At 42.9% G+C, this 21,740-nt stretch overlaps 1 protein-coding gene across 5 annotated transcripts in view; it reads right to left on the minus strand.

Annotated features, from left to right (window-relative positions):
- Nucleotides 1-21,740, minus strand: part of INPP5B (inositol polyphosphate-5-phosphatase B) — a 46,214-nt gene that overhangs the window by 9,479 nt on the left and 14,995 nt on the right. For 4 of the 5 annotated variants that reach the window (XM_033114610.1, XM_033114611.1, XM_033114613.1 and 1 more), the window contains 8 exons: nucleotides 8,978-9,074; nucleotides 7,500-7,667; nucleotides 6,570-6,671; nucleotides 5,667-5,781; nucleotides 5,193-5,309; nucleotides 4,380-4,567; nucleotides 2,748-2,859; nucleotides 713-822 (listed from right to left, as the gene is read on the minus strand). In XM_033114610.1, the coding sequence (XP_032970501.1) occupies nucleotides 713-822; nucleotides 2,748-2,859; nucleotides 4,380-4,567; nucleotides 5,193-5,309; nucleotides 5,667-5,781; nucleotides 6,570-6,671; nucleotides 7,500-7,667; nucleotides 8,978-9,074 (1,009 nt within the window). Of the gene's footprint in view, nucleotides 1-712; nucleotides 823-2,747; nucleotides 2,860-4,379; nucleotides 4,568-5,192; nucleotides 5,310-5,666; nucleotides 5,782-6,569; nucleotides 6,672-7,499; nucleotides 7,668-8,977; nucleotides 9,075-9,283; nucleotides 9,303-21,740 lie in introns of those variants that run through there. The other variant, XM_033114614.1, reaches the window with a different exon arrangement.

Raw genomic sequence — 21,740 nt, forward strand, 5'->3', positions numbered from 1 at the left:
TCCATGCAACCCAGTGATCTGAGAGGGCAGGAGTGATTCGGGCCCAAGAGATCTCATGCATCCTGTGTATCAGCCAAAGTAACGGAGAAAGCTCAAAGCCAAAACACCATTCAGAATGATTCTCTGCTCTTTATCCTCCTATGGGGAGGAGGTAAGAGTCATGAGGCAATCTGAGAGTAAGCACGCTATGGTCCTTAAAAGACGGTGGTTAAAACAGCCTCTGAATTCCTACTGCCTGGGTTCAAATCCTGGCTCTACACTTGCCTGCTTGGGAGGCTCTTTAATTTTTCAATGCCTCAGTTCCCCAATCTATAAAATGAGAATAATCATACCTATTTTAACAGGTTGTTGAGAAGATTAAATGAGATAATATAAGTAAAATGTATGGAATAGGGCATGGCACAGCACAAGCACTAATAAAAAAATATGTAATGACCAAGTACAAGCTAAGTTAGTTGGAATCATCTTATCATATTAAGCATAGCTGAAAAGCAAGTCGGTCTCAAGAATTATCATGGGACAACGGCCAAGGCAGTCACAAAGAAAACATCGAGGAAGGCAGGCTGCTTCATCAGCAGATACGGAGAGAAAATGTTTGACCAGGATGCAAAACGTGGGGAAAAAGTCACAGGAAACCCATTTTCTTTAGGGCCAGTAGGGCAAGGGCTTCCCTAAATTTCTGGGTTTCCATTTGCTCAACCTCCTGACCTACCTGGTATCCCACTCGTCAGAGCCAGTATCATACTTATAGGTAGGTTGGAACGTGAGCTCGCCTTCTGTGAAGCCTTCAAAGACAGCCTTTGCTGCCACTTGAGTTTTCAGCTATACAAAAACGTGGAAGAAAAAATAATGTCAGAATAAAAAGGTCAAAACTTAGCAAAGGAAAGGAAATCAATCTGAAATTTGAACACTAAGCTAAAAGGAAAGGCCCATGAGAAAGCTATTCTATAAGATCTGGAGTTAACAAACTTCCAGGAAGAAGGGCAAGCTGATCATTCTGTCACCTATTACACAGTTTTGAAGGCTCTTTTATAAGAGTCACCTGCATCCAAGGCGCCTGAGTACCATCTTCTAAGACGTCCCTAAGAGGACTAGGTACCAACAGACATAGAATTTTTTCCTTCTAGGTATGAAACACTTTATCTGTATGAAGTTGTTCCAATTATGCAGAGGGATAAAACTGCATAGAAAAAGGTCTGGAAAGACACAGTCTACAAGCAAAGGGGAACTTCCATGTATGCAAAGATATATAGTAGAAGTACACCAAAACAGTTATGAATTAAATTTAAATGAAAACCATTTTTAAAAGGAACTTGTCCAATTAGTTATATGAACTGAAGGAAGCTGTGTGCCTCGGTTTCCCCATCTGTAAATTTTGGATTTATAATCGAATCTGTCTCACAGGATCGTTGGGAAAATGAACTGTCAACTTAGAACAGTGCCTGACACATTATGACAATAGCTAACATCCTTCCTAGCCCACTAATTCTAGGAGTGCCTTCCAAATCACTCACTCAGCAAGAGATAAAAACCACATGAGGTCAGCTTCCCCCTGGAGCACCCAGCTTGGCACTAAGTGGGCTGGTAAAGAACTGTCAGCTCTAATGTTGGACACAACAGTTGCAAATTCCTCAAAATGTGAATTCCTAATATAAATTGGTAAAGCAAAAGCAACAGAAAATAATAAAAACTTAAGTATTAATGTAAGCTGTTGCTTCTTGAATGGGTATATATAGGCCTTAAAACCATCTGAAATGCAGTGAACACACAAAACAGGTACTATTACTTGAAGAAAGACCAGAAAAGCAAGCAAGGGAGATGAGTATTAACTTCCCAGGGAAATGAGAATGCCTAAGTTCAGAATATAGAGGCAATAATAATAAATAGTTATAGAACAAACTGGGTTAATGCTGAAATGGGCATTAAGGAGACTAAAAGTAATTTACCAAGGCAAAGAGCTAGAGAGGAAAATAAATGGGTTAATAAAGAGATTATACCATAAAGAAAGATATCACAAAATTGAGGGGTTTTTTTCTCCAATTGGTCTGCACTGGGTGGTGGTTGGGGAGAATGATTTAGACTAATAAATACTAAGGTTATTAAAAGGGGGGCTTAGACTAAAAAGAAAACGGACTTGCACATTCTGAACAATTCTGAATACTCAAGCAGTTTTTAAATCTACTGAGGAACAGCCTGAACAAAGTCCAAGAGAAACAGATTTCTCTTGTCCTATGAAATGGCTGACGCTCTGAGACAGAAATGCTAACCCAGACAATGGTGGGAGAAAAACAGGTGACAGAGCTGATTCCCACTGGAAGTAAAAAAAGCCACTCAGGAAAAAGAGTTGTCATTCACACTGGACAAGTCTGGGGAGAGGAAGGAGAGGAGAGCAGGAGGTACATCCAAAAAAATTAATAAATTATTTTAAATGTACCGAGTGTCTTCTTTATGAGAAGCTTTGTGCACTTTTAGTCCTAGCTTGAATGAATGAATGAGCACATGCGAGACAGAGAGAGAGAACACGCCCCTGCTCCCAAGGGAGATTAGGAGCCTCAAGGGACGAGCCAATGGGGTGACAGCTATGGAAGAGAGAAATGCAGATGAAGGAAAGACATTACTGGACATTAGCTCCTCCGGGAAACCTCCCAAGCCAAGAAAGAAGAGGCTGAGGGTGGGGAAGCCAGGCTTTTCTGTTCCCTCACAGTGTGGGGGCAACTGCCTGAGAGGGCACCGGTGGCCATCTATACCTGGTCATACGCATACAGGGTTTGAAAGTCCTTCTCTTCGATGAGCTTTTTCACTTTTTCCACATCCAGCTCTTCTATCCTGTAGTTGAGGTCGCCCAGCCACAAGATCACGCTGTGAGGACAGAGCACAAAGGCCACAGGGTTTAGGAGGAACTTTCCCGGTCTCCTCCAGTGAGCTTCTGCCAGAAGGACCCTGAGGCTCAGATTCTTGGGAGCTGGGTGGAGAAGTGACTCCGCTGCTCAAGAAATCTTTTTCTCTTGTCATCCCACTGAATACCATGTCTAACATGCTGCTTACTCAGTTATCTGGGTCCAAGTTCATTATAAACCACCTTGAGTTCTCCTTGACTATTTTATTGTTAGATAGTTGGAAAGATAGTCTAATGAGATCTAAAAAGCAAGACAATCATTTACTTCACTCCTGGGAAGAGGCAAAATGATCAAGTACTGGGAGTCATGTCAATCACCCAGGGACCCCAAACTAGATGAGACCATGACATCGCCTCTGCCTCCATGCACACTCCAGTCCACAAAACACACTCTCAGCCTTTGTTTCTAGAGGTGAGTTCTTCTGAAACAAAGCTCAACCTTTACAGGGGAATCTGGGTTTAACCACCACCATAGCATGGGTTGGCTCTTTCTGCAGAGCGTGACAGGTGTTTTATTACACCCGATGCTTTGGGGGAAAGATAACTGAATACTCCTAGATGACATCGTATATCCCATAAAGTCCAATACTGCTCTATCAGACTTCGACAACCAAGTCATTTAGCGAATCTGCACAGCAGTCTACACACATCAAAATAAATGCCTCCACAAGCTAAAAGCAGACAAATTGACATGCAAGCTGCAACCTCACGAACTAGAATGCGGCAGGTTCAGCAGAACGGAAGACACATTCTCTGCTAGGTTCCCTGGAGAAGGAAAGCCATCCTGTCAGCTTCCCGAACACCAGTGAGCTCAAGACAGTTCCACTACGGCAGCAGGCGGAATGAGAGGCTTGATTCTGTATGTGGCAGACACCATGGCCCCAGCGGCTTCTTCCTCTTTATAAAATAAGTGGCAAAAGCTTCAAGTGTTACTGTCAAGTCTGACATTCTAATATACCTTGAATTTAGACATGTAGAAGTTTTAGAGATAAACAAAATAAAGAGAATAGACAAAAATTAGCACAAGATGCTCCAAGCAGCTGCAACTATAGCTTTATAAAGTTGAATCAAGAGGTATAAAAGACTAAGTAAAAGCAGACAGATGCAGTCATTTTCAATTACATATGCTTTTGGAAAGAACAGACGTATAAAATCCTAAAACACACTCTACAACCTGGGTGTGAGATGCTCTCTCTTTAGTTGTTTTCCTTATGATTGTGTATCAAGGCAGATGCATATTAAAATAAATCGTATATATTTTCCAAGGACAAATGATTTGAGAATGATCCTAGCGGTCTGCCAGGTGGTAAGTTAGGAAACTAAACATTTCCAAGGGACGTAATCCAAGGGTAAGCCAGAGTTGGCTAGAGTTCCCAGTCCAGCAGTGGCAAGCCTCCCCCAGTTAAGTCCCTAACAAAATAGAGGGCCCACAGTTCTGCACAGCAGGCGTAGTGAGCCATTTAGGGAAGAAGCCCAGACTCACTCGTGCTTGCTGATGGTGAGAGGGGGAAGGCTTGGATCAACCTGACAGAACTGCATTCGAGAACAAATGTCTTTATAGTCCTGGTTCCTCCTCTCATACTCTTCTGTGTGGGCTGCCAGGTGAGAATTCACAACGCAGATGCTCGTGTTGTGGAACTGGAACCTGATTGCCACTCCTCCTTTGTTCCCCTAGGATAAGAAGCCCAAAACATCCAATTCACACCTTAATTGTGGCACAGTCATTTAAACCCGCGAACTTTCAAAATGTTTTCTGTTCATTAGTCTTCATAACAATCCTGTGAGGTAAGTAAAGCATTATTGTATTGTATAAGTAAGAAAAACCCAAGAAGGCAGAACGACTAGCCAGGCCATGGCAAAGCGGAGTCCACTTTTCACTATGTCACACGCAAACCACATGCCCTCCCTTCTCCACAGGAAGCTGAGCTGTTGCCGGAGAACCTAAAAGCAGCGCTTCACAGCATCAAGAAGAAGAGGAAACGACAAACCTCTTCTCAGCATTCTTTCCTTTCCTTGGTGACACAACATAGTTTCTGCAGCCGATCTCATGGATTAGATGGGAGGCTCAACCGGAGGCTCTGGTGAGGCGTGAACATGAGGACATACGCGAGCCGGCAAATCAGCCGGCCACTCACTAAAACACGATTTCTAAATGGTCTGCTTTATCTAGCCCTGCTTGAGGGCACAGCTCATCTAGTGACACCGGCACCCCAAACCCGGGACCCCTGCAGTCACGGTATCCTGAGAAGCAGAGCCAAAACCTTAGGGATTTCGTGCGCCAAACACCCCAACTCACCATCCTGCCCATGATTCCCGTCCCCACAGTCTCCGCTCCCACTTCCGAGATGTGCGCTGCGTGTTCCTCTTTCACATACAACAGCAGCATAATCCCAACCAGTCGGATGAGCTTCACCTGGAAAACAGAGCCAAACATGCAAGTCATGGCATGGAATAGAAGTCAAAACTGGGAGTAAATATCCCAAAGGAAAAGTGGCCTCAAAGCTGACTGGAAGTATTACTGCAGCTCCTTCTGCACACTGGGACCCTGGGTAATGACCTGTTCGCCTCACTGATTATGCTACACGAAAACCTAAACAGCCTCCAAGAGCTAGGACCTGCATCTTTCCCACCCAGAGGCGCCTCTTCTTGGAGGACCTGGAACTGCAAACAGCACGATCATGAGGACTGGCTTATGGAAACAGTGAAATATTGTCTGAGAATTTCCCTTTGTGGCGACCTATAATTCAAAGGTCCCTGACTCCTCTCTTACCTTTGCGTACTTGGCGTCTGGATGAAGACTCTCTGATACAGCTTTAAACCACTCCTCCTCCTTTGGGGTATCATGGAAGAAAAAGGCCTCCTTACTCAGATCGAGCTCCTGGAATCTATCAGGAGAAGCAATCAGTCAGATAGTAGAGAAAGGCAATGTGCAGGATGACACGTTCTCAGATTGGTTTAGGTGTGTAAGTCCTAGCTTTCTAGCTAAACTGCAGGACCCTCAAGAGGAAAGAAAAACAAACACTTAGAGTCTAAATGTTAAGGAACTTACCAGTGTTTTCTCAAGCAGCAGCCCATTTCTTTTTCATAACCAGCCTGTGATGTAGTTGGAAGTGTCTGCATTTTACATCTGAGGTCACTAGTTCATACAAGTACCAGGTGGCAAATGGGTTCAAACCTAGGTCTACATAAATTCCAATTCTAGGCTCTTTGCCCTTTATCATACAGGCTTCTTTGCTGTCCCCTCCCCATGAATAATGCCCAGGAGAGTGGTAGGAGGATAGTAACAGTGAAACAAAAAGGACTGATGGATGGGGCTTGTTTTTTTTTAAAGCTAACCTTCTTTCTCTAGCAAAAGATATTTTTGCTTTGTCACCAACAGAGGGCTAAATGTCTAAGTAATGAAAGTCAGTTCAAGATGCAGTGATCTTCCCAGAGGATTGTACTAAAAATGAAATATTAGCATTTAAATGCCAAGCACATTGCTTTACCAGTGCTAGGAATTTATTTATTATGAGGAAGAGCATCAAACAGAGAAGCAGCAGATGAAGCCAGTGTTCGTTTCTCAATTCCTTCACCTGCCGGGAAGACTCAGGTATACATTCATGTCCTCGTCCCTTCACCCACAGCCATAACATTCCTCAGGATGCAGAGATGACAGAAGAGAAGCACTCACCCTACGCAGTATACATCTGGGGCCTGGATACCGTGGCTTAGCCAAGGCTGGAGGCACTCTTTGGGGGACTGTCCATTCACATTGTATGTGCCCACAAAAAACCTGTCACCAAAGAGAATCAATCAGTCACTCAGGAGAACCAGGGAGATGAAAGGAGAAAGCATTTTATGCTGGTTTCTGTCTCTCTGGAGTGGAATTTTAAGACACAAGAAATGTCACATCTAACCTAGACCAATGACTGGGGCACCAAGGATTGGCTTTCAGTCTGTCGTGATATTTGTTGCTTTTGTGGTAACTTCAGATAGTACAGGCCTCCTCCTCTAAACATTCCTATTTAGCCTTAACAGCCATTAGAGAGCTGTAATCCACAAAGTGATTCTTTACCATGTGTATGCTACGGAAATGGAAAAAATGGCAAGTGCCATGGTAATTACTTCCAGAAGGAAAGCAACAGCAGTGTTCACCATAATTGACTATTTCTATCCCTAGAAGCAATGTTACTTTGTCTTATAGGCACAATGCAATGACTTAAAAAGATCTAGCAAAATCCTGCAACCTTCATTCATTTAACTTTCAGTAATCCTGTCTAAAAAGATTACCAAACATTAACTTCATTCTACTAACTTCAATTTAAATGACTTTCTTCAAAGGCCCAGAATGACCAAGGGATACACAAAAATCAGCGTATCGTTCCTTCTTCTGTACTCATTTAGCTCTTCAACTATTTCTGTAATTACTTCTGTCCCTCCCATTATACCACAGTGCCTGGCCAGAAAAAGCACACAATAAATGTCTGCTAATGAAGAGTGAAAGGAATCACTCATTTAGAAAATTTTGCTTCCAAATCCAGAGTATGGGAGGAAGTGCTAGAATTTCAAAGAGATGAATGGTCATTTTGCTTTGAAAACAGTCTAAGACCCAGTCGGTTACCTGAAGTTCTGGATATAGGTATAATCCTCTTCTTTCTGCACTAGACGTGATTTCACTATTGTATCTCGTAGCCCAAACTTCTGCATTGTTAAAATATGAGCCTTGTCTGACACTGTGATAGTGGAGGAGCGAACCATGTCAGTTATTTCAGATTTAGATTTAGTCTGTCTAGAAAAACAAACAAAATGTATTTTGATGAGACCGCCATGACAAAACATAAATAAAGCTAGAAGTTTCCACATAAAAGCATCGGAGTCACAGAAGACTCGAGGCTAAAGCAAAACTAATTTGTTAAAGCAACAGTACTTCTATGTGGAATTCATTAAATGTTTATGTTGTTGATGGGATAGGACATTGGTTCAGAGATTTTCTGATAATAAATTCATAGCATCTCACACCAGAAGAGGACCTCGAAGATAATCTAATATGATCCCTTGATTTTTCAAATGAGAAAAATGAGGTCCAGCATCATCGCTGATTCACCTGGCTGGACAGTGGGATCCTGAGTATGGATTAGAACCCAGATTTGACAGTGTTCTTTCTGGACCCTAGTGTCTCACGTAACAAAACTATAAAACTATCCAGATCCTTTGACTTAATAATTCAACTGTATCGCAATTCCACTGGAATAATCCAAAATCAACAGACAAGATGAAAATTTGTTATTTCATTATTATTTGTGTATTTTTAATAGTCATACTAAAAGTTATTCAAATGCTAACATTTAAAGTCAAGCAAAATTTGACATATTTAATGAACAGAATCCTAATGATAGCTCAAGAAACTTTCACTGAAGATTATTTAATGAAATAAGATATATAAAACACTTGAAGTAATTTCTGACACTGAATAAATGCCACAAAAGTGTCTGGTGTTACTACTGTCATGTACATACTAATTTAGGCTGCGTAAAAATGTATCTATGTATACCAAGAAGGCTCAAAGGTGAATTGCTTGAGTGAATTCTTAAAATGTTGACACAAATAAGAAAGTAAAGTTTTATCTTGACCAGATGATTCTGGCTATGATCGGTAGGGGGCACTAGAGTACAGCCTAAATATAACAGCATGACAAAAAAAAAAAAAAAAGTAAAAATGGAAAAAAAGTATCTTCAGAGTCAGAAAACTCCTAAAAGAATGGGAGTGAGAAATCGAAATGTTTCTAATCCACATTTCTAAGTAGGGTTAGACTACCAGTTTCAAATTCTACATCTGCTACTTGCTAATTCCGGATCTTGGGTGAGTTATATAACCTCTCTTCTTGTTTCCTTAGCTGTAAGACAAAAAAAAACAATGGTACCTACCTCTCAGGTTAAAATAAGATAATCCATGTAAGTGTATGGTGCCTGGAATTCACAGTAAGTGCTCAATAAATATCCAACATTTCTTAGGCCAGCTACCCTGGGACAATTTACATCATGCACAGTAATGTTTTCAGTTCTCTAATGAGTGGTACAAATGAAGGGAAAGCTGCATTACCTTGTGAGCAAGTTTTCTGGTTTATCCTGACCCCGGGAGCTTTGGTCCACAAGCAGGCCTTTCCCATTTGGCCTCAAATCATCAAAGTGAGAACCACCTAAGGGAAGGGGGAAGGAATTAAAATATACTTACTTACACTTTAATATAGAGACGACAGTTCCCCAAATCATACTAGGAATTATTGGTAGCCCACATATTGCTCAAAAGCATAAAGAAAGGTCTAGTATCTGGATGAAGCTTCCACAAAGCATACAAAGAGAAAATAAAAGAATTGCCATCTGGATGTCATTACTGCTGAAAACGTAATTCTCGCAGTGAGTCTGACTCCCTTTTCATGGAGACAGAGTGCATTACAGCAAGACTCAGCTGTGAAATCTGCAGCCGCGCGTTCTGCCACCAGCTCTACTATTTGTTGACCTTTGACTTTGGGCAAGTCATCTCACCTCTCCTAATCTCAGTAACTTTATCTGTCTTGCCTTCCTCACAGGTTTATTGTAGGGATCAAATAGCTGGCATGCTGAGTAAGCAGTCTGAAAGCCACACAACATATTATAAAATATATAATAGTGAACTGGTTACCATTTACTGCAAGCGAGACTTCATTTCCAAGGAAGAAAAGGGCAAGGGTCAGGGATCTAAAACTGGAAAGGGTCTAGAGCCCTTGAGAATGAGAAACGCTTGTCACTGTCAACCAATTGCCTTGAAAACCAGAGCCCAAGGACTTGCAACAAAGCAATATTTTGGGAAAGTTGTTAAACCAAGGTCATCTGAAAAGGAAAATTAATCTGCTAATAGCTGCTCTGCTCCTTAACAGCCAGATCTCTTGTCAACAGGGAACAGCATGAACAGGCCACAGAGAGATGCTGCTTCGATACACCAGTTACAAGGGGCACCAGAGGCATGAAACATCACTGAAGAATTTTGCTCTGAAGACTATTACTAAACATGGACTTTTCAACCATGCATTCATATGATCCAGAAAAAGCAAACAAACTTTGCAGTTGAAAAGAAAACACAATCAGTTGAAACATTACATTTGAAACACAATCATTTGAAAAATTATTTTTCAATCCCTCCAACGAATTACTAAAGTCTTCCCATTTTGCTTCCTAAATGCCTCTCAAATCAATATGTCCCTACCCCACCCCCGTCACGATACTAGTCCAGGTTACCAACAACTCCTCGGAATGACTTCAAAAACCTCAACGGGTCTCCTTGCCTCTGTTCTCACCCCACTCTCTCTAACCCAATCTCTCCACTATAGCCAGAGGATTTTCTGAGAAAGGAAATCTGATGATACCACTTAAAACCTTTCCAAAGCTCCCCATCAGATAAACCCAAACCCCTTAACACGGCTGCCAAGTCTCTTCCCAGTCAGGACCCGGCCCATCTCTGGCCCCCTACCTCCTTGAAGGCCACACTCAAAGTATATTAACGTTCCTGCAGTTATACAACGATCCGATTAGAAACTTACTTCCTTACTCTGCTTTACACGGCTAACTCCTACCCAATCCTGTGGCCAAGGGTCAGCAAACTCTGTCTGTGCAGGATCAGAGAGTGAATGTCCTGGACTTTGCAGGCCATGCAGTCTCAGTCACAACTATCCAACTCTGCGATTACAGTACGAAAGCAGCCGTGGGCGTGGCTGTATCCCGATAACACTTCATTTATGGTCACTGAAAATGGAATATTATATAATTTTCACATATCACAAAATGTTCATCTCTTTTGATTCTTTTCAAACACTTTAAAATGCAAAAACTATTCTTAGTTCACAGGCTGTACAAAAGCCAGCAGCAGACCGAATTTGGCCCACAGACTGTAGTTAGCCAAGCCCTGCCATAGGCCACGTCGTAGAGGTCACTTCCTCCGAGAAGCCTCTGTGACCCTCCTAGACTAGTCAGATGCCCTGACAGTGGTGTTCCCGTAACGCCCTGCACTTCTCCCATCACAGTCTTGATTGCTGTGCACTGTAACTGTTCGTCTCCGCAGTGACACTGCCAGCTTACTGAGAACAAGACTACATCGGATTTGTTCTAACAGCGCCACGTTCCCAACCCCAGCTCACTAGCCAGCATGTCAGAAGTAGTTCAATCACTCAACATTTCAGCAGAAAACACTGTGGATCCCTGATGTGCCTTATGTAAATATATATGAGGCGTAATCAAACAATATGGTGAATGTCTAAATAAAAAAATGATTACAGTAAAAGACACATTGTCATTAACCCCCTCAAAAGACTCCCCCTTGCTTCACACACACTTATCCCATCATTCTTGCCACTTTCTGAAGCAGATCTGGAAGTCTCTTTCCTGAGTGTCTTCAGTGGCGCTGTTGTGGCTGCCTCGGTGTCCTGAATCATTTTGACTTTGGGGAAGAGCCAGAAGCTGCACGGTGCCTGATCCGATGAATAAGGTGGATGAGGACACACTGTAATGTTTTTATTTGACAGAAATTGCCGTATACCAGAGCGATGTGTGACATGGAGTGTTGTTATGATGAGGGTGATTGACGGCACACTTTAAAAACACACCTTTTCTCAACCATAGTTCACATCCGACTGCATCAAACAAGTTGAAACCTGTTACAAGTTGAAACACTTTAAGGTTTGACACTTCACTTCCGGTATTGAAGATTCCCTGCCTTTCCTTTGGATGGCACTAGGCAACAGCATTCACCATATTTTGTGATCACAATGAAAAGGCTCCATGTCAGACATTGCTTCTGGTACGGCAATTTCTGTCAAATAAAAACATTATGGTGTGTCCTCATTCACCTTATTCACTGAATCTGGCAGGATCTGGCACGATGCGACTTCTGGCTCTTCCCCAAAGTCAAATGACCATGACAGATAAACGTTTTGAATCGATTCAGGACATCAAGGCAGCCACATCAGCGCAACTAAAGACACTCAGGAAAGAGGACTTCCAGAACTGCTTCAGGCAGTGGCAAGAATGATGGGATAAGTGTGTGTGAAGCAAGGGGGAGTCTTTTGAGGGTATTAATGACAATGTGTCTTTTACTATAATAATTTTTTTTAAAACATTCACTGTATTTTTTTTATCACACCTCGTACCTTCTAAGTTCAAGTTTGCAGTATGCTTTTTTAAATAAATTTTACTGGGGAATATTGGGGAACAGTGTGTTTCTCCAGGGACCATCAGCTCCAAGTCGTTGTCCTTTAATCTAGTTGTGGAAGGTGCAGCCAAGCTCCAAGTCCAGTTGCTGTTTTCAATCTTAGTTGCAGGGGGTGCAGCCCATCATCCCATGCGGGAATTGAACCAGCAACCCTGTTGTTGAGAGCTCGCGCTCTAACCAACTGAGCCATCTGGCTGCCCCTCCGGAAGCTCAGTGGCAGCTCGTTGTCTTCAACTAGTTGTGGAGGGTGCAGCTCACTGGCCCATGTGGGAATCGAACCAACAACCCTGTTGTTCAGAGCTCGCGCTTTAACCAACTGAGCCATCGGCCGCCCCCATGCAGGTTTTTATATGGACATAAATTTTCAAATAAATACGTACGAGTGTGATTGCTGGGTCATATGGTAAGACCATGTTTAGCTTTGTAAGAAACTGCCAAACTGCTTCCAAATGGGCTGCACCATTTCCTATTCCCACAGTTACTGAATGAGAGCTACTGTTGCTCCACATCCATATCTGCAATTGGCATTGTCAGTGGTTTGGATTTCAGCCATTCTAATAGATGTCCCTGTATGCCATTCACTAACTCAAATACCTTGGTTCTCTAAGCTTTAGAGCTCAGTGAGACTAAAGCAAGAAAGGTAGAATCCAGTGGGGAATTTGGTTTCTAGAAATAATTAACTAACCATCATGTCATAAAATTCTAGGAACAATCTATTCTAGTGTTTTACTCTTATTTTTGTTGAATACTGAAGACAATGGGAAGATGACCTGAAACATTCCAAAAGAACACTGCAGGGGCGGCCGGATGGCTCAGTTGGTTGGAGCGTGAGCTCTCAACAACAAGGTTGCTGGTTCAAATTCCCGCATGGGATGGTGGGCTGTGCCCCCTGCAACTAAGACAAAACAGCAACTGGACTTGGCGCTGAGCTGCGCCCTCCACAACTAGATTGAAAGACAACGACTTGGAGCTGATGGGCCCTGGAGAAACCACTGCTCCCCAATATTCCCCAATAAAACTAAAAACAAAAACATAATTTAAAAAAAAACCCTGCATGCAAATATTTATAGCAGCTTTATTCATAATCAAAAACTTCAAGCAACCAAGATGTCCTTCAACAGGTGACTGGTAACAAACTGTGGTACATCCATATAATGAAATGTTATTTAGCAGTAAAAAAGAATGAGTTACTAAGCCACAGAAAGACATGAATGAATATTAAATGCATACTGCTAAGTGAAAGAAGCCAGTCTGAGAAGACTACATACTATATATGACTCCAATTACGGTAAATAGATCAGTGGTTGCCAGAGGCTCAGCGGGCAGGGTAATAATTAAATAAGGGAAACACGGGACTTTTTAGGGCAGTGAAACTATTCTGTAAAGACACTGTAATGGTGCATGCATGACATTCTCTGTGGGTTTCTAAACCCATATAAATTTACAGCACAAAGAGTAAACCTTCATGTATGCAGATTTTAAAAAATCATTTCCGAAGGCAGGGGATCCTGGAGTGAAATGTAGAAAATGACAATAGAATCTAACTATATTGTAAATGTATGAAACAGCCTCACTGAAGGGCATAGAAGAAAAAGTGCTTACCTAAGTAACTTTCGAAATGAGTGGAGTGTAAGATTAAAGGCAAAAGGAAGTGTACATGAATACTGTCCTCTAGTTTATAAAGCTGTGAGTTAACAATTCTGACCCCACTATACATGTATACTGGAATTGAACAATTAAGCAAATGGATGGTGGATTGTGGGAGCCAGGTTTCTCACTGTTGAAGAAGGAGGTTCCCGATAAGCAAGGGAAAGAAGTTAAAATGATTCGTGTGGTAATGGACTAGATAGAATTGGAGATATCAATATACACTCATGTTTACCTTAATATAAACATAGATGGTCACATAGAGAAACACACACACAGAGGTGAGTATACACACATGTATTTCCTTGCTCTGTCAACTAAGACGGCCTACAAGCAAGAACACACCAGTAGCAACGACTGCACTTAATGCCCAGGTCTTGGTTTCTAATACCCTTCTCCAATATAAGGAACCAGGGCTCCTTGAGATATGGTTATTCTAGGAATTGGGCAATAAATAAAAAAGATGGGCCTGGAGCATTTTGCAGTGCCAGAAAACAAGAAAGTGCTCAAAACACAAAAAACAAAAAATGGTACCCCCACCACGATAGGAGTATGTCCAAGGGATGCAGGAGCCAACTGAAAGAGCCCCAATGGCCACGGTTAAAACAATGTGAGCAACAAATTAAAGTAGTATTGGATTATAATTCAAAGTATAAAATAAACAGCCACCAGTCCACACCGATAGAAATTATTGAATAAAAAAATAGAGAAGAGACAAATCTCCTGTGACGAATCCCAAGTAATTTAGGTAAATACTCTGCCTTCAAGGGGGTGAGGCACAACCCCCCTCTCTTTAACTGTGGGTTGTACATAGTGACTTCCTTCCAAAGAGGACAGTATGGAAAGGAGGGAAAGGCTAACTACTGGGAGAAACCTGACCAGCATGACCTTAACCAGGTGAAGAAGCTTCACATCAGCAGTAATAAATCACGTTGTTAGTACACCCTTGATATGATGTGATGAGAATGATACTTTACTTCTGTTGTCTTCCTCCCAACGCCTATAACCCTAGTCTAATGGTGAGAAAAACACCAGACAAATCCAAACGGAGGGTGATTCTACAAAATACCTGACCAGCACTCCTCAAAACTGTCAAGGTCATCCAAAACAAGGAAAGTCTGAGAAATAGTCACAGCCTAGAGAAGCCTAAAGTGACATGATGACTGAATGTAATGTGGGATCCTAGGTGGGTCCCCAGAACAGAAAAAGGACATAAGGTAAACACAAAGGAAATCTGAATAAAATAGGAACTTCAGTGAATAATGTTGTATCAATAATAGTTCATTAATTGTGAAATGTGTGCCATAACTAACGTAAGATAATGATACAGGAAACGGAACGTGGGACATATGGGATCGATCTGTACTATTCTCACACGTTTTACGAAAACCCAACATTGTTCTAAAATAACCTTAAAAAAAAAAAAGGCATACTGGGGACTGAAATCAAAATTCTTTGAAAGGCTTATCTAGTCGCCGTCTCACTTCCCATTCTCTTCTCAAGCCTCAGCAATGGGGTTCTCTGCTCTTCACTACAGTAAGTCCTCACTTAATGTCACTAGGTTCTTGGAAACTGTGCCTTTAAGCTAAAAGACATATACAAAACCCAATTTTACCTGAGGCTAGTTGATATAAACGAGAGTTAAGTTCCTACAGCATATTCTGGCCACAAAAACATCACCCGGCAGCTCAGGGTGCAAGGCGGGGACCCATCCTGGACAGGACGCCCTTCCATCGCAGGGCCCCCCACTCCCTCTCCCACTCGCTCAGACTGGGACAATTCAGACACATCAGTTCACCTGACACGCACGTCACTGGGACGTGGAGGGAAACCGGAGTCCCCGGAGAAAACCCATGCAGACATGGGGAGAGTGTGCCAACTGCACACAGACAGTGGCCCGGTCCGGAATCAAATCTTTTGTTACAATGAAATGATGTTGAACAAAACATTATTCGCAGACTTGCTGTATGTTCTCCAGTGCTACGGCTGGTTAAGGTTAATAACTTCCACGCTGCCGAGTCCAGTGGTCAATTCCCAGTTTTCAGCAAAGTCCACTTCAACCTTCTTGGCAACACTGAATAGATGACCACTCCCTCCTCTGGTAAACATTTTCTTTAGTCCTTGAAGGCTCCTCTTTTTCTCCACCCACCCTCCCCCCCACCCCCAGGAATGACTCCAGGCAAGGTCCTGGGATGACCTCTTCATCAGCTACACTCTTTCTCATCTAGGTGATCTCACGGTTTTAAAAACCACTTCCACTGGGCGGCTGGTTGGCTCAGTTGGTTAGAGCACAATGCTCATAACACCAAGGTCGCCGGTTCGATTCCCACATGGGCCAGTGAGCTGCACCCTCCAGAACTAGATTGAAAACGACGACTTGACCTGGAGCTGATCGGTCCTGGAAAAACACACTGTTCCCCAATAAAATTAAAAAAAAAAAAAAAAAAAAAACACCTCCATGGTAAATCTATTCACTGTCAAATTTATATTTCCAGCCTGGACCTTTCACCTGAGCTCCAGATTCTTAGATTCTGCTTCCCCCTCCCTTAATTTTCTTCATCTCAGTAAATGACATCATCATTCAACCAGCTGCTCTGAATTGAAAAAAACTACGATTCACTTGTAACTCCTCTTTTTTCCCCTTACACTCACATCCAATTCATCAGCAATTTAGGCAAGTTCTACCTTCAAAAACATATCTGGAAGTTCTCATCAAGATTACCACAGCAGATAACTGTTGAGCTTCCACACTTACACTCTTAGTTTTCCAACTAGCAGCCAGAGTGAACGTAGAAGAAAGAAAGTACACCACTATGTCAGATGAAGTAACTTGCCTGCGTAAGACTAAATAGTTCTCTAGGCACTCAGCATAGGCTCTGAGCCCCTGAACAGGGCTGACACGGCCCTCCCTAACCTGGCCGCCGCGCCTCTGCCCTTATGTACCTTGCTCTATGCTCTACATCACTCAGTCTGATCTTGGCACACTGCTCTGCTCCTGCTGGTCCCTCTGCCTGAATGCTTTTCCTCCAGGTCTCTGTTTCATTCAAGACCCTGCTCAACGGTCAGAAGCTCTCTCTGACACCCCACCGAAGCAGGCCTCTCCGCCCTACCTCACTCTATCCCCTTACTCTGGAGGTTCCTGAACTTTCTTGGTTCACAGCACCCTTATTGTCTCGATAAGTTTTTCAAAGTGCCTCTAGGCCAAACGACAGACTGAACAGTTCTGTTTAAGTAGTTAGGGCCAAACACATAACTAAGTATTTAAGCCCTAAAAGCCCTGTAGCAGTTTGAAAAAAAGACACGTAAGTAGAAAGAAAAAAATATTTCTATTTCATTTTAAATGACCACAATTACTTACTAATGAAATGTGTGCGCCTGTGGGTACCATACAACTTGAATCACACTGGACGCCACACACAACGTTCCACATTGACTTTTGCGTGGTCCTCGATTTTGACCACAGCAGCCACCAAAAAAACCCAGCTTCACAAAGATAGAACATCATCAAAAGGAATGCAGCACCATCTAATGTTGAAACTGTAAATGACCTCGAGCTAGAAGTCTGGTGTTCCAAAAGGTGTCAAGCATCTCTGTATCTTCACATTTTTAAATGCCCCCCCAGTGTCCCTGTGAGTTCACTGCAGAGCCCCCAGAGTGCCTCGGCACACAGTTTGAGAACCATAGCCTTGCGATTTACATTTTCCCTTTTAGTATTAACACCACGTGATGTTATATCTTATATGTATTCACTGGCTTATTAATGGCATTTCCATTAAAATGTAAGCTCTAGGAGGCAGGACTTCTTTACGCTATTCCCCAAGGACGTGGCACAGCACCTGCTGCATAGTACATACTGAGCGTGTTCAATGCATGAAAGCCGCAGGAAACTTAAGCTGAAGTCTAGCGCTACCATTACTTTCTTGTGTGACAAGTTACTTCCTCTCTCTGGGTCTTAGTTTCTTCATCTATAAAGTAGGGACTTTAATAGAAATACCGCATGGGCCTTTATAATATACAAAGGCAAACTGAGGTATAAGAGCTCGGTTTCTGCATGTCAGTGCTTTCTAAAGGCTCAGAGTTTTGGTTTTTTGAGTAGTTCCTATGAGCAGCCAGACTGAAAGCACAGGTGGTTTGTCCCTGTGGACTCAGCGTAGGTCCGTTAAGTGGGCAGCGTACTGACTGGAAAATCGCCCTGCAGACCTGTATCTCGTCATCTGTTTCAGGACTCAGCCCAGCAATGATTGCAACTTCATTCCACACTCTATGTATGGAAATTTTAAGGCATGATTTGGGGATTTCCAGCCACAGGCAGTCTTCTCGGAATCTTTTCTCTCCTGAATCTGGCACGGAAGGTGGCTGTCAGCAGCTCTTCACCAAATTTACCATCATGCAGCCCCACGGTTCCCTGTCTGGCCACAACTTCCTGTCCTTCCTCCTCTCCTGCTTCCCCACTCCCTCTCTGCCCTTTTTCCAACCTCAGACCTCCAATCCTTTGTCCCTCAGCCGAAGAGGTGGCATCTGGGGTTTTCCCTTCCTCCCAGGATCAGTCACCAAGTCCTATAAATCCTCTCTCCTAAACGTGTTTGTATGTGGCCCTCTTCCTTACCCCATTGCCATGCCTTAGGGCAGGCCCTGAATATTTCTGGAAACCACCGTCAGTGATTTCCCTCCCTCCATTCTCACCCCCTCCAATCCATTCTGCCAACGCCTCGAAGAAAACACACATCTGAGCAGGCCATTCCTGTGCATAAAATCCCTCAATGACTTCCCTCACCTTTGAACTAAAACCCAAACTTCTGAGAATTACATAAAAGGATCTTTGTCACTAGCCCCATCTGCCACCATCGGCTCCCACCTCCCTTCGCCCACCCCAGCCCCGAATTCAGTCACACCAAGAGGATTTTAGATGTTGCCTCCTCATCCCACCCCTGATCCTGGGTATATCCTAACAACCCCTCAATCCACCTTCGTGTGGTCAACTTCAAACTCATCCTTCAAGACTCTGTGCAGGAGTCTCTGGCTCTCTCCTTCTTTCCTCTCACACACAGTGTTGCCCTCTTTCAAGGCATTTATCGTGGTGGACTGTAACTGTCGAACTCTGATTTGTCTCACCCCTTTAGCTAGACCACAGGCTCCTGGGAGCAGGGGCCGATGTTTTTTCTTGTGGCCCCAGCTTACCGCAACATATTATTGCACAAACCGGGCAGTCAGTACACATACTGAACAAAGAGTCACAGGGCAGAAGCTCGTTGCCATTTCTGGGTGCTTTCTTGATGATCACCTTTCATACCTACAATTTAAACCACTTCCCAGGAAGAGCCTGCCTACTGGGTCAACCAAAGTAGCAACTGCAGCTTGACCTGGATGTGTAAAAGCGCAGAAGTGTTCTAGTTTTCTTGCAAATTCTGTTCACTGCCCTGCACATCTTACAGAATCAAAACCCTTCTCGTGGGTCTCACTAAACAGACACCAGTGAGCCTTGGGCTCCTTTCTGAGCCCGAGCAGCAGTAATGCCCGATACAGACTCACCACCCCAGAGCTGAAACCTTTGGGGCCAAATGTATTTTGGAATTCAGAATTGGGGGGATTTTAGAAAAATAACACGCTACCTACACCATATACTATAATGCTCCCAGCAGAGTCTGAGCCAACACTCAGTAATCAAAACTTTCATATTTCCACACAGCCATTTATGAGTAGTAACACTTAGTGGGATAAAGCCTATAAATAGTCTCATGTCAGTTCAAACAAGTCTTACTGCCAGACTGAGCTTGAGCCAAACTTACAAAAAATTTTTTTTCAGTCTTCAGAGCTTTTAGGATTTTAAAACTGCTGGTAAAGGATGGTCGTGATGGTCGTGAGGATGGTCGTGAAGAGCATGGCCTGACATATCTATATGCATCAGAAAGGACTGAAGTATGTGTCTATGCACATATATAACACGTTTACAAACATACATATAGTATACAGACAATTACATATACACATGGGAAAGTCTCGAAGGGTATACACCAAATGTTAATAGTAGTCATTTCTCAGTGGTGGGATTTCTTTTTGCTTATAGGTACTTTCTAAGTTAGTTAAAATAAGATATAAGATCATTTATAGTAGATATATGAAATAAGATATATATATATATGTACACAAACACACATGTACAGAGGGTGCCAAACAAATGCATACACATTTTAAGAAAGGAAAACTATTAAAATTGTTATACTCAATATATACCGATAACAAGAGATGAATACAAGTCACGTTTGACTTCTGCAATGACAAGAGGGGCTCAAAGTGGTTACCATCAGTGTCCAGACACTTCTGATTATAGCAAAGTATTGCTTGAGCAACGCTGACCAAAGTGTCCACTTGTATACATTTTTTTGGCGGCCACCTGTTGTAAATGCAGAAGTTAAATATGACTTGTATTCACCTTTTGTTATCAGTATATATTGAGTATTACAATTTTAATACAGTTTTCCTTTCTTAAAATGTGTATACATTTTTGTGGCACCTTCTGTATATATCTCACAGGCTTTGGAGTCAGACTTACGTTCCATTTCTGGCCCTGCCACTTACTAGATGTATGACCCTGAGTAAGTTCACTAACTTCTCTCAGCTTCTACTTCCTCAAGTGAAGGTAACAGTATCTGCCTCATACGGTTGATAAAGTGGCCATACGGTTGATAAAGTGGCCGTCTTTCTTTCCTATGGTTAACTCAGGGCTATCCCAAGCTGCATGGCCAAAAGGTGCCCTAGAAGCTAAACCAGACCTGTTGAAGGCCCAGATCTACAAAACAAAGACAGGAGGCAAGGCCTCAATGTCAGTGTCTTGTAGCCAGCCGTACCACTGGCTTGGGGTCTGGGCTTCTTCCAAAACATGGCATCACATAAGGAAACAAAGTAAATTCAAACCAAAATCCAAATACCCCATTTCTTCTGATAATCGTCCAAGAAGCAACAACATTATTTCTTAATTCAATTGCTCCTTCTGTCTCCTCCTCCTGCTCTGTTTCCCACTGCAGGTCCCATAGTTATTTGTAGGTACTCCCCAAGATCTAGAGCAACAGCACTTTCAGTGATGATGGAAACGTCTTATAACTGCACTGCCCCAAATAGTAGCCACTAGCCACACTTGAACACTTAAAAATGTGACCACAGCGAATGAGAAACTGAGCTTTTCATTTTATTTACCCAGCCACATGTGGCTACATATTGGACAGTACAGCTCTACACCTTGTTCTTTATCTTCTATAAGAATCATCAGGAAAGGGGGTCGAATATATGGTGATCGGAGGAGACTTGACTTTGGGTGATGAATCCACATGCAATATACAGATGCTGTATTATAGAACTGTACATTTGAGACCTATATAATTGTATTCATCATTGTCGCCCCAATAAATTTAAAACAAAAAAGGAATCATCAGACACAGTCAATTCTAAATGGAGCTGTCCAACTCTGCCTGAATTCAGTCCCTCCACTTTTCACTGGGCATTTCTCCAGGATGTTCTCCGCACAGATGGGTCCCAGGTGAAACCATGCTTTGACTTCTGGGCTCTAGCCCTGAGCTCTCCCTTCTATCACCAGCACCATCATTCTGCCGGGCAGCCAGGCTGGCAATCCTGCCATTCGCGCACCCTTCTCCTTCGGCCCCCAGAGCCAGTCAGTCATCGTCTCTTCCTTCTCACAGCTGCCTTCCTCTCCTCACTTATTACCTCAAGAGTCTCCCAACTAAGAGAACTCCCCACTTCTCCCTACCCAATTCAGTCTCTGGACTTGGCCAGATTAAACTCTGATTTCAACTCTCCCCGCTCTAAACCTTTCCGTATTACACCAATGCCTGCAGGTGAAGATCCAAACAGGCTGAACTGGCATATGAGGCCCTTTGCAAACTAGCCCTCCTCTCTCTCACCAATCCACCACCCAAAGACAATAGCCCAATCTCAACAGACCGGTTCCTCACGCACGCCACCCTTC

This window comes from Rhinolophus ferrumequinum, chromosome 9, assembly GCF_004115265.2.
Source record: "Rhinolophus ferrumequinum isolate MPI-CBG mRhiFer1 chromosome 9, mRhiFer1_v1.p, whole genome shotgun sequence".
Lineage (NCBI taxonomy): Eukaryota > Metazoa > Chordata > Mammalia > Chiroptera > Rhinolophidae > Rhinolophus > Rhinolophus ferrumequinum.